At 46.3% G+C, this 13,669-nt stretch overlaps 1 protein-coding gene across 3 annotated transcripts in view; it reads right to left on the reverse strand.

Annotated features, from left to right (window-relative positions):
- Positions 1-13,669, reverse strand: part of LOC126536440 (cell adhesion molecule Dscam1-like) — a 549,544-nt gene that overhangs the window by 135,128 nt on the left and 400,747 nt on the right. For all 3 annotated transcript variants that reach the window (XM_050183398.2, XM_050183399.2, XM_055074012.2), the window contains exons 10-13: positions 10,335-10,454; positions 6,600-6,773; positions 5,293-5,440; positions 275-423 (exon numbers count right to left, since the gene is read on the reverse strand). In XM_050183398.2, the coding sequence (XP_050039355.1) occupies positions 275-423; positions 5,293-5,440; positions 6,600-6,773; positions 10,335-10,454 (591 nt within the window). The remainder of the gene's footprint in view (positions 1-274; positions 424-5,292; positions 5,441-6,599; positions 6,774-10,334; positions 10,455-13,669) is intronic.

Below are 13,669 nucleotides of genomic sequence, written 5' to 3' on the forward strand. Positions count from 1 at the left end.
GTCACAATAATAAAAATCTCTAAAGACCACTGCAGATAAAATGCGCCAGCACAAGAACATTGAATATTTCAATCCTGCTTCGTTGAAGAACCGTTGACGTCTAAACCTTATGGACCACACGGCCGCTATTTAACATGAGGTTGTATATATGTATACACGCAGGCTAGGTAGTAACCTGCATTTCGGATATGTAGCTTGCACTACTCCGCACACTAGCAACAAACTTTTGACGCTGACTGTACTTTGACCAGTGTTACCTGTCAGCCAATCTTACCCTGAACAACGACTTGAAAGTTTGTCTCGTCTCTCCCGTAGGCATTTGAGGCCATGCAGGTGAACAGCGATGAATCACGGCGGTCGGCGGATTTAACGTGAATTTCGGACACCACGTGTTCGGGCAACGTCGTCGTTGTTTCCTTGTACCTGCAAGGAATAAATAACGAGTGTCGTCAAAGTTCTACGCTTACACATACACATAACAATTATATAAACTCACAATTGTTTCTGCGAGCTTGAACGAAAAATAAATGTTGTCATAAAGCATAAAAACAAAACGAACACACCCTGTCAACAAAACCAGATTGCAGGGCCGGCAGTTTTGTGGTGGTAACGAAAATTCCAACATTACCGTATGGTGTCTTGCCGTAGGAGACAATGAATAAGTCATGGTGAAAATAGCTCTTAAGGCGAAAGGAGTGCCGCATGGGTCGAAAACCCATTGTCCGGCGTTATCGAAAAAATACCCGTCCAGCGTTACGCCACCAAAATTCAATGGCACCAAAATTGATGGTGCCACCGACGACCTTTGATGGGAGTCAAACCGCCGACCATCGGTGGGACTAGAACCCGCCACCTTATGTGGGAGTCGAACACACGTCCAGTGGTGGGACCAAAATTCAATGGCACAAAAATGTGTGGTGCCACCATTGACGGTCGGGCCCAACGCCAATGGTAGGACTTAATGAGAGCAGCATTCCGGGTGTTACACGAATGCGCAGTTCGTTTTTTTTTTCGTGTAAGCGCATGCGCAGTCTATACTGCTTCAGATATATAAACCGATTCAATGGCACAATAAATTTAATTAAAAGTTTGCGATTGGTGTGTGTTCTTCTCTTAAGTCCGTGTCTTTTCTGTTGCGCAATAGTACTTCAGCACTGGTAGGAGTCGAACCAACGACCTTTGTGGTTAATTAAGACGAAGTTCACTAAGGCAATGTTAATTATAACAGAGGTAATTAAAGCGCTCGAACCCACGACGTTTGGTGGGAGTCGAACCCACGACCTTTGCTGTTAATTAAGGGGAAGTTAATTAAGGTACGCTTGATTAAGCATGAGTTAATTAAGGCACTCGAACCCACAACCTTGAGTAGGAGAAAACAAGTGATAGGTAGTAACGCATTCGAATGGGAATATCAAGTAATTTAATGAATGTCGCGTGAGCGCGCAGGCTTTCATATTCATCCTCTTCAGCGCATACTAAAGTGACTGTCAACTTTTCATCTTCGAATACATTGTAGCTCCCGCTGTGAAATCGAGGGTTCGACGGAAGCCCGTCTGGTCGGGATGAAGCATTGAAGAAATAAAACACATCGAAATGAGGGAACCCTCCCCCCGTCATACACGCGTCGCTTACGTCACGTTCTAAAGCATAGATAAGCTTCCATGAACCTTCCGTCATCCCATTGTGAACAAGGCTTCCGTAGCGAAGCCGAAACGTCCTTTAGTTTTATTCATTTTTTAGCACTTCACTGTTGGTCGGTGTCCTTCGTTTTATTTCTTCAATAGCTCCCGCTGTCTTGCTATTATGAAAATGCAAGCGCCGCTACGACGGCGAAATAATTTTTCGTTCTGATAAAAAATTAGCCTTACGACGGAAATTCTCTTGCAGCATTTCTGAACATATTTTGTGACCTTCAGCATGTGGCCACAGCAGCTGATGGTGTGAGAGCGAAGGTAGTCGCAGACTACGAAGCTACGATAAAAGAAGCGACTCCAAAAAACAGTTTTAAGTCATTGCAATACCCGTCAAGCAAGTAGCACAACCCCACCCAACGACCTCTCCCTCCTCCGGTTCCGTAACTGCCCTCCCAGACTTTGTGGCGTGAAATCATTTGCTTTCTTCACTGTTCCTGGACGTGCTGTTTATTTCTATTTATTTTTTAAGCAAATCTTTCATTGCCTCTTCCCCCCACTTTAGGGTGCTACCTGCGGTCTTGCACGATTGGCTGCTACCATACCTGGTGCAAACAAGCGCCGGTTAGAGTGCTAACTAAGGCCCTCCGGAGTGGCAGGTGGCACACGTGAAGAAATTCATGCGCTGCCCATGAATCCCACATTACTTAAAGGACTGCAGCAACCGATCGAGGGATACAGTTATGAGCTCTCTGCTGGTCACCAAGCGCCCTTTGTATATAGAGGTCAAAATACGAAGCTCTGATGTTTTCACGCTTTCATTCGGGTCCCTAACATCACTCATAATTATCCCTAATGTTGGGACAACCACATCGATGAATGAACACTTAGAACGTCGTTTAGTACGCCGTTCCAAAATTATTCATCTTTGGAATAACGCGAAAAAGCAGGACGTACAAAGAAGCGACACAGGACAACTCTGAGTACCAACTGAAATTTTATGAAAGAGGAATTATTGTTGGGAACGTGACAGTCGCACATATAGTCTACGACAAAACCGCATTGTGCAGGCGTTTAGTGCATCTCTCGCGTGTTTGCGCCCTGGACAAAACGAAAATCCGCACGTCTTTACCACCGTCGTGGTGAAGTGATAGGACCCCACGGCCTCTCAATGTATGCGTCGGAGCGCGGTTGTGAGATATAGGGCGCTATAACGTAAAGCTATTCCAAACTTTTCTTCTCGAAGTGTGCAATCAGCCCTCTACGATTGGTCAAAAAAATTTCGGGTCACCGCACTTAGCCTGTCTGTTGACGGGACGTCACGAAACCGCGATAGCTCCCCATCTGATATTACGTGCACACACTGGATATGGATGACTGGACCGAACAAAAAATAATAATTACTTCTAATTCGACGCCATTCTGCCGTAGGCCCTCAGCTATTGGTCTGCGCCCACTTCGCGTGTCTGTCACACGGCGTCATAAAACCGCGAAAACTCACCGCGTCAAAATGACGTGTACGTGTTAAAGATACATTAATATGCAGAAAAAAACTAAATTTTTTCGGAATAGCCGGAGATTGCCCTGTTCCGAAAAGAATAGAAGATGGCTGCTCGCCGAATGCTCAGGCGCTGGCTACTCGCACCTGTCGGATAGCATGGATTTATTTGTGTATAAGAAAACTTACTGTGTGGCAGTGTAACTTTGTCGAGCCCTTTCGGCATGTATACGACATCGATCTGCCAACTCGTTTCTGCTGAGTAACCATTGTAGCGGCATTCCTAACCTTCCGCTGCACGCCACCGCGATTTTCGACCAGCCACCGCATGCTAAGTAAGGGGGGGAGCGGACCAATCGCAGACACCGGAGCCACCCTCCTCATCCGGTTATCTATGTTCTCTGCGTTGGCTCAGCCCCATCAAAACCCTCTCCACTTGAGCACGCTCCTCGCTTCTTGTCAGCCACTTAGATAAGAAAAACTGCTCAATGTAGGCAATGTTATTCGCTTTGAAGGGAAACAAAAGTGACCTTCTATAAACGAGGAGAACGTTTGATTAGGCTGTTTAGACAACGTTGCGCGTCACCGCCTGATGCTTGCGTCGTTGGTTACGTAAATTTGATGTCAGGAGATTGAAATAAAAACAGATTAGAATAGTTTTACGTTATAGGACCCATGTTCTCTTGCAGCCGCAGGCAAGTCCACGCAGTCACGTGTGTAGTCACGTTTCCTCGGGACGCCTCTCTCGTAACGCAATGTAATCTGAGAGCGGCGACATAATATGTCTTTTTCCCCTCGATGGGTGCGCTTCCCACGGGCAGTCTGTTCGGGACAATGTCACCGTGACTATCTCAATAATTTTTTTCTGCTCGAACCTCTGATTCTGCGTTCTCGATCTGCAACAAGTGTCAAATCTGATTTCAAGTTTGTGGAGATAGCCGCACATGCTAAACAATAACAACAAAAACGTACCATAGGTTCACAAGCCGCTACAGCCTGAATATCAAGAGACATATAAAATTGTTCTTTTTTCTTGGTGAGAGCGATACTTGGTTGGCTTTAGGCAAGCTGCTGCTTCTTTCATTGCGATAGCAATTATGTGGACACTCAAGGCGCATTCCCTCCGGTGTCACCATGGTGTTCCGTATAAAGTCCCAAGTGTGATAACATTGTGGCCGCGCACCATATACTGTGGGTGCGAGTGAAAGCGTGCCAGGGTGAACAGAGAATGGTGCCTCGATCTTGCATGCTCAAGGAAGGAAGGCGGGGAGGAAGCGATCGGTTTCCCTTTGCGCGCAAAGCACTGGAGAAGAGGGGGGGGGGGGGGGAGCGTTGTACTTTGGCGGTGGCAGCGTCAGGCACGACAGAGCGCAGCCGCGCGGGCCCTATACCTTGAAAGCAATCTGAGATGTCAACAGGACCTTGGCGTGCAGAGGGCCGATAGCTTCGTGTGTGCTGTGTTCCCGCCACTCAGTTCGCGTTGAAGTGGGAGGCAAAAGAAGGTCGATTCGTTCGCTGTTGCTCTCAGTCAGCGTTTTGACAGCAAATGTCCGCGGTTGTCGAGTGAAATGTGTTCGTGCTTGAGAGCGCACACTTGACATCATGCTTGATAGTAAGCGAATGTTTACAAGTTTATACGGCCGATAAAGCTACTATCCTTATTTCGTATAGCTGTCTAATAATTTGCTATCGCAATCGGTGCTTTACCTTTCGGGCGAAACTGCGATTTTTTTCCATAAGATAAGCCGCAGCTATTGTCATCATTGTAATAATCATCATCACTCTCCTTTCATTTCCCCTGTGGGCTGATACTGATGCCTTCACAAGATAAGTGTTTTTTACGAAAGGCACACATCCACATTTCCGGTTATGAACTGCTAACTGCGGCATTGTATTATTCCTCAGCTTTTCTTTTCGTTCGTGAAGGCACACATGACCAACGTGAAGTCAACCTTTTTAGTGTGTTCTCTTTATTAAAAATGTCAACTGATAGTCAGCACTGTTTTGATCCCGCCTCACTGAATGCCCCGGTTTTCTCTCGCTGTTGCGAAAATGAACCAAACCAACTCGCTCAAATTTCATATATACTGCAGTTACGGAGCTGCAGTCTGCGAACGCAGAGAATACCAGCTCCGCTTACACAACGACATCTTTCGACATTACCTAGCTTCGGCTTGGAAGTTGAGCACTTGACGATCCTTGGTCCAAGTGATATTGATGGGCTTTTCACCGAATGCCTCGCAGCGAATTCTCACGTCTTCTCCTTTCTGTACGTTCTGGGAGCTGAACTGGGACTTGAAGAAGGCCGGTACTGGTCCACAGCGTGGCATGTAAAGAAGAGTGTTTGCAGAGAGCTTTGTTAGGGCTGCGCGAACAGGACCGAATATAGTTATTTCATAAGCGCTTGTAATTGTCAACAAGAACAACTGCAATGAGCTATGCCACTTCCATGGGTGCTCGCTGCTTCCATGTTTCCTTATTCTGTAGTGAGCTTACTAGGCGCCAAGTGCTCTACGGGCCTTATTAATTAGTTAACAATTGCTCCACTTTTAGGATGAAAGGGTTATAGTGAAGCAATAATTATTGCAATAAAAATAAAGCCTTTTCGTATTCATGCCTTGTTCGAACGTTTATTTACTTATATTTTATTGATCTGTTTGCTGGCGCACACTAATGTGAAATCTGAGATTGTTTCGTAAACGTTCTCAAGGCAAGGAAGCACAGAAAAAGGAAGGAAAGAGAAAAATAGACATGTTCGCGAGGGCAAGCTCACGTCTGAGTGAAATTGTTTTATAGAAAGGTGTAGTGCATCAATACATGTACCACTATGTTGTACGGGGATTGGCTATGAAAAGAAACACCGAAAAAAAAACGAGAAAGTGAATGGACAGCAATGGTTTTGCGGATAGTGTGATGAATGCTAATTTTCACTTTACGCCAGTTGCTTTCCATTAACATATGCCATTTTTTGATGATTCGTGAAAGCGACAATGAGTCCCTTTATTCAGATTAAAGTACCCCTATAAGAATATATACAATCAACAATCAGTGCAGGGTTAATGGTAAAATAGTGTCCCTTGCACTCTTATCATATAAAGCCTAGAACACCAAATTTTGTTTCTTCGCATAAGCTTTAGCGTGGGTTCTCAAATTTCACTGCGGACTCCACAATGAAAAAAGCCCTTCTGCGTTTCTATCAGCAGATATTTCATGCAATGTAAGGTTTCTGTAGTGTGGAAGGCGTTGCAACATCGCAAATGACCTCAGTATCACGTATTATACTGTCGTATTCACATTTCACGCCACATCGATAGGAGCTAGACGATGTTATGTTCATCGGTGCGTTAACACGCATCTCATGAAATATGCACACACCTGTTTCGAAATAAACCACAACGCTTGCTCAGACAGGGAAATTGGGGTTTCGTCTTATTTTATTTTTTATTCACTTATTTGTGATGCAAACTCACCGTGAACGCGCAGCTTGATAACTTCGCTAAGGCTCGGCTTGACGTTGTTCGTCGCCTGGCACATGTACTCGCCGGCGTCCTTGAGTCCGATCTCGCGCAGTACCAGCGAGCCATTTTCGAGGATCTGGATGTACGGATTGCTGATGATGGTCTGCGACTCGACGAGCGGACCCGCTGTGAGTGAGGCAAAAAAAAAAAATAGCGGCTTGTTCGCGTGTGCGCGCAATGCTTTACACTGAAATACACGGTGTAATGAGTAATCACGCAGCGCCATTCGATACAGCGCCCGCATACGCTGCCGTAAAACAACCCATTTCACGCCCAAAGTAACTCCGCGTTGCGCGCGGAACTGCCTGTTAGATGGCGCTGCTTTCGAACCCGCAATGAGTGCACGATGTCGCCACTCTCGTTGATACCGAGTATGTATACAAAGCGCGACGCAGTGCGAGCAACACCGCGCCGGCTCGTTGTTGCGAAAACAGCGGCGCCCGGCCACACGCGTAAGCTCATGAAAATGTCGGCGGTGTATAGCCCCGCAGCGCCCCGTGAGCCACCTCCTTGGTCTTCAATTCTAATCCCCTTCGCGAGAGAGCCGCACCACCGTGTGTGCTTGTCTGTGCGTGTACGCGGGACGGATGCGCGCGCGCGGATCGCAACAAAAATTCCATTTCTATGCAAATACCGGTCGGGCGCGAACTGCGTTACCATAGTTAATGCGCGAGAGAATTGAGGGGGCCGGGAGAATATGCGCATATATATATATATATATATATATATATATATATATATATATATAGTGTGTGTGTGTGTGTGTCACGCTCTCTCGGCCGGCGGAACACCTCTGCCGCCTCGAGCCCGCGTTCTGGGGCTTTCGCAAGCTCGACGCTTTCTCACCGGAGATGGGTAGGAGAAGATCGGGTCGCTTCCGGAGCAACGCGAAAAACTGTTGGCGATTTCGTTTGAACGCAAAGCGTGCCAGACGCGGGAAAGCAACGTGGGTCTCGGCTGCTGGGATCGCGCTTTTGCGCCGACGCAGACAGAAAACAGGCCCGTTTCTTTATCCCTCTCTCTCTTTTTCGTTTCTCTCTCTATCTCGTCACTGCTGCTCTTAGCGCGTTCGCGTGGAGCGGGACAGCGGCGAGGGTGAAGGCGAGAAAAGAAAGGAAGAAAGTGCAGAAGAAAGTTGCCGCCGAAGGCAGAACCACAGCACTGATTCGATATCGACGTAAACAGCGCGAGCGGTCGTCTGTCTTGCTCTTTGCGTTGTTTGTCTCGTACGTGTTCACGCGCGCGGGCCCTTGTTGCTTGCGTTTGTACGTGCATGCCTGCGCGTCTTGGAACGCTATAGCGAAAGCGCTCTCTTGAGAGAGAGGTGCAGAACGCGCTGTAAACAGAAGTGAGATGGTTCGCGCGCTGCGCGCAACAGCTGTAAGGCGACCGCGCCGACGGTTGCGTGACGGAGGCGTGTGTGAGCGTCCCCCTGCCATTGCTCGGACCGACGATGCGTGCCATCGCATCGGCTGCGCCCAGAGATATCTGTGCCTGCATCTTCTCAGTTTCCCCTCTTGTGTCACCGCTGCCTTTGCTCCGCTGTCAACGAGCGGGAGCCTGTGGAAGGCAGCGGGGCCTGCTGGAACGGTTCCAAGCTGCCATATAGACGTATGGATCTGCGCTCGGCTCCTCTCGCTAGGCAACGCCTGTCAAGCTCTTGCTTCCCCTTTACCGTTCCATAGTTTTCTTCCTGATATTGGGGGGGGGGCTTTGTTCTCGTATTTCGCGTGCCTTCGGGGTGGTACAGATTCCAGGAATCACCGCTTTAGGCATTTAAGGGATATGATCCTTTAGTTCGTTTTCCGTTTCAGTTTGCTTACTCGGCGTTTCGTGTCTAAGAAAAAAGACGTCTGCCACGCGTCCTTGTTTATTCGCGGAGGCAAATGCGCGCGCGACGAAAATTGCGCATGAAACCTGAGAACGTGATTCGCCTCGTAAAACGTGACCGGAATGGCCTAGCAGACTGCACCGGTGGTCTCATCACAGTACCGCGAACCCGCACCCAGCATTAGCGCTGTTCCTAAAGTTGATGTCGGCTGTAGTTCTCATCTACATAGCGTACCGCTTCTTTCCGCTTACTTCCAGGGCGATGCTCTTTTCTTTTTATTACGTCACTGAGCTGGCTCTTCCTTCCATCGTCAGCATTTCATAAATCCTTTTTAGCACTTTTTTTGTTATCCCCTCGAATAGCGGTGAAAAGAAACGAAAAATACAAAGACCAAGAATTTCTGCCTTGTGTCGTGTCTATACGTGTGTCACGACGTTCGCGTGCCAATGCAGTTGAGATGCATGATGCGTCGCATTAGGGGACGCTGGAAAGCACGCACCATTCTCATTTTCGGACGTCGTCCTCTCTTTCTTTTTCTCTCTCTCTCTCTCTCTGTCGCCCAAATGTCTTGATACGAAGTGCGCATGCGCTGCAGACAATAATATCGATTCTCTCTCCCTTCTACGCTTTTGCGAAATCGAGCGCCGCTGTCGATGCTGAAGGTGACAGTTGAGTGCTGCGGCGATGGGCCCACAGAAAGAGTGAAAGCTAACACGAAAACAAACACTTCGTGGTCGGCTAGCTGCAGCCCAATTTAAATTCCTTTAGACTCGATCGCAACAATCCGATATCATCAGTGCACGGCATTTGAGTCAAGGGAAGATGGAATATCGCACTGTTTGTCTGCTCGAAGCAGGACTGAACTTGTAAGTTCTTCGAAATTTCAGTCATGTAAAGCAGTAGTATTGAGATGTGACGCACCTTCGGCATCGATCAATTGGTGTCGTAATTAAATAAGGCGGATGTTTGACAACAACAGCGCTCCTGCTAAAATGAAGAGCGTGGAGCAGATTATTAGAGCACATGTGGTACACACCGCCCAAGATTCCCTATCACGTACAGTACAAGCATGTTCTGGTTCATGTAGTATACTTCACAGTTGGCTGGCTCCAGGTGCGCGAGGAGTTAGCTGATCCAGCCTATAAACAACCCTGCACCTCATAGCCGACATGGATGGATTGTGGTATTGCAACAAGAAATTTAATACAGAAACGAGTACTGAATGGATTAGCGCCGTTAGATCCGAGGTTGGGAATAAAAGGGAGCGGTGTGGTTTACTGCAACAGCTTACACAGGTTGATGGCCCGACTCCCCATTTTACTGTATAATAAAACGCATGATATTTAATGGAAACGTGCTTCCGAATAAAATGTGATGGATTGATTTGTCAGCATCGCAATGTAGACCTACGCTTTGTCGTCAAACTGTCGAACACGTCATTGTTTTAGTCGTTCTGTGAACTAGCTGTTCTCTTTACTCTAGTAGCGAGCAGCTGCCACAAAAACTTATCTGCTAAAAAAAAAAAGAAGAAGCAATCGGACTTTTGGGAAGAACTATTGCAGGCTGCTTTCTTGCTAGTCTCGAGGCTTTAATATATATATATATATATATATATATATATATATATATATATATATATATATATATATATATATATATATACATATATATAAATCGACATTGGGTTACCACAACGACCGCTTGTACATCCCATTTTTCCTGTACGTTGCTTCCCCCAATGATCACATTTACGGCGATTTCGGCGGCCATATGGAAGCGGTGAGTTGAAGCAGGAGACTCTTGCCGGAAATTTCCGCCGCACGTTACATGAGATCGGCACCGAAGTGTTAACTTACGAATCATCTTCTTCCACCTGATCTGAGGATGGGGCACCCCGTCAGCTTGGCAGTCGATGATGACGCTCTCTCCCAGGATACCAGCCTTGTCAGTGGGTTGCTTGCGCCAGTAGGGAGGAACTGGACACATTGAAAAACAAAGTACCTTGACAAACTGCAGCGAGAATTATGAGAAATACTGATAAATATAAATAAAATGGTTGTATCTGAGGACTAAGCACTAGGACAGCATTAGAAGAAGCTGCTTAACGGAGTGCTTGTAGAATACCTATTTCGAGTGTCGGGCTAATTGAAGAGCTCTTGTAACAAAGTGATATTTCGGTCACATTATTATTCCTACATTCCAAAAAAAGACAACTATATTTGGGGTACTGCATGACAATTGATGTTTCTCAGCATTTTTTTTTTACTTTGAGCAATGGTACTTTTATTAATGAGCTATTTAGAAAATTGTTCGCTAATAAGCAACCTCACGGACTCCTTGTCACTGCTCAAATTTCTAAAGCAAGTGTTTTGCTAGTTCCAACTCAACCGGTGCTTTGCTGGTGCCAGAAAAGCACGACGGAGTTTATTACAGCGAAGCTGTTTGCCTCTCGGTGGTTGCCATTCTTCGGGTCCGTCCGTGAACAAAAATTATGATCCTCAGCAATGGCTCATGCAACACATCATCGGCAATGGCTAAGCAAGCAAAAATGCAATGGCTCATCCCGCTCGTAACGCAGAGGCTACAAGCGCTCGGCAAAGTGAAGCGCACATTGAAATCACCGACACAACAAACAGAAGAACGTATGTTTCAATAAATATCAAGTTCTAAACAAGCATCACAACTACCAATAAAGCATTGCATACCTTCAGCAAAATTTTCCAACTGCCCGAAGAAGACAAGACGTGAAGAGAAATACAGACGCAGACACAAAGCACAATGTGTGCATCTGGGCTTCTGTTCCCGCCTTATCTTCTTCGCGCAGTTTAAAAATTTTACTGAATCTATGAAGCGACTAGCCCAAGAACATGTCTTGCTTCTTTGCATACCCCACTCAGCAGTTCTAGCGGTGTTTTTGCAACAGCTTCGCTAGACAACCACTTTCCCGGGGCTGGGATGGCGAGTCAATTCCTTTTTTTTTCTTTTCTAAAGGAACATTACTTTAAATAGTGTTCTTAAGCGACTTTTACCTGTTTTATAGATGAAACCTCAATTATTAAACTGTTTAACACTGTGTTCGTTCTAAAGCATAATTTCCGGTTTTCAACACCGCCTACACTTGTGCTACAGCGCTGAAAAATTCGCAGGCTGCAAATGCAAAAGCTACAGGCGCTTTTCGCGTATAAGGATGCTTAAGGGCTGAAGAAATGACACTTTCTTCAGTTGTTGAACAGAATAAGTGGCTACTGACACCACTAAAGCACCGCATAACTACCGGAAGCCACGACTACGAGCACGGTGGGCTCGCCTGCCCAGCAGCGATCGCAAAAGTTTGTCGCAAAGCAACCCAAGCGCATCACTTCTCACTGCACCACTGCTTTCTTTTTTTTTTCTTTCTTTCCACTTTTTAACGTCTAGAATTACTGGACGCAGCGTTCAAAGTTCCCAAGAGTGATTTTAGCTTATTTAATTTTTTTTTTTTTTGCTGCCGTTTTCCGGCTTTATTCGATGATTTAAAATTGAGGCAGTTTCGGCCGCAGCGCTATCCGAAAATCCGCGGCGAGTTATAAATTGCCTGCAGCCGACAATATGATTAGGATAAATTACAGGCGGCCCCATTCTGCGCGTCGAGATCGGCTACAATTTCCAGCCAAAACTGGCGAGCGGAAACAGCATCGCACGTGCAGGCCGCCCAAAAATATAAGCAACGAAGCGTTCCAGCGAGCGAGATACGCTATCAAAAAGCACGAAAAAAAAAAAAAAGAGAGGCGGAAACAAAAAAGAAAAAGAAAGTCGTCGAGGACTGACGGGATTGTGGGCGTCGAAGATGCTACTTTTCGTCCCTCAGTTGACGGGGCTCTTTTTTTTTTTTTTTCTGCCCACGAAACTCTTCTACGCACCAGCCACGCCTACGCCAAGCGTCGGCACTGCCGCGGCAAATTCTTATTTATGGCGTCTTAGCGGGCGCTTGGTGTTCGGAGAGTTCGCTTAGAAATCCAGCGCCAGCTTGCCGAGGAATATCGTGAACAATGGTCCCGACGTCAGAGCGCGCAGCGTTTGATGGCGTTAGAATTGCAGTGAGAGAAAGATCGACAATAAGAAACAGGTCCGAAGTAACGTTATCTAAATTCCCGTCGCGTCTGACCATGTTTTTTTTTTAATTTCTGTTTCGTTGCACTCGCCTCCTATATACTCGCCTCCTAAACCACGTACCACGGATGTATATAGTCGGGAAAAGACAAACCGTAGCGCACGGGCATCCCGTGTGATAAATGAAGATTCCTTACTCAATTATTCTGTAACGCGTTGCGCTGATTTACGCTGCCGTCACTCGTGGACTTTCGACAAGCGCTCAAGCGAACGCCCGTTGAGCTAACGGATCACCACTGAATACTCCTGGACTAGTGCGCTCTTAGACCATGCATTGACTCGATTACTGAGGAGTCAGTGGAGCTACGCGGAACTGTTTTGAGAGATGGTGCGTGGAAGTTGCTTGAGTCGCAGAAGTAGAGGCAATACATGAAATGTATGAATTGTATCTAATACCATCAGAATGCATAAAACTTGTTCAGAAGTTATAAACTTTGTTGTGTCATGCTTAACACACGTAATTTTTTTTTTTAAATCCTATGACATCTAAGCACTTCTCAGTTGTGAATGCGAAATTAGTAATGCCCAATTGAACACGGCTGAGCGGTTCTTCGAGTTTTGCGCCACGAGTAATGTTTTCGAGTTTTGCTGCGGGGTATGCATGTAATAGAGATTTGCGATTAAATTAGTGCGCGTTAAATTGGTGCTGCCACTCAGCCTCGCAAGAATTAATTAAGACGCCCGTGTGAGACTTAAGATACCCTCGACTGTGTTCACGGCCTTCAAGCGTCAACGGCTTCACTACTCATTTAAGCTACTCATGCGACATGTTTGTTACGTATATGTTGATATTAAATTGAGAAAGAAACACGAACGACTGCGACAGCAGCTCTTCCAAGCGGGCGGTGCCCGGCATGGTCGTAGAAATTTCAACCTTGGCCGCTCACTGGCAATCAATGAAACTATTAATTTTTTCCTTTCCTTCTTTTACGTGCAAGAGATAAACCTGACCTACAGACGCGGTCGCTGACTAGTGATTCTAAACAATGTGGACTATTTGTGATTATTAAGCACGGTTTCAAACCTAGGTAAACGGGCGTTT

The sequence above is a fragment of the Dermacentor andersoni genome, chromosome 4 (genome assembly GCF_023375885.2).
Source record: "Dermacentor andersoni chromosome 4, qqDerAnde1_hic_scaffold, whole genome shotgun sequence".
NCBI lineage: Eukaryota > Metazoa > Arthropoda > Arachnida > Ixodida > Ixodidae > Dermacentor > Dermacentor andersoni.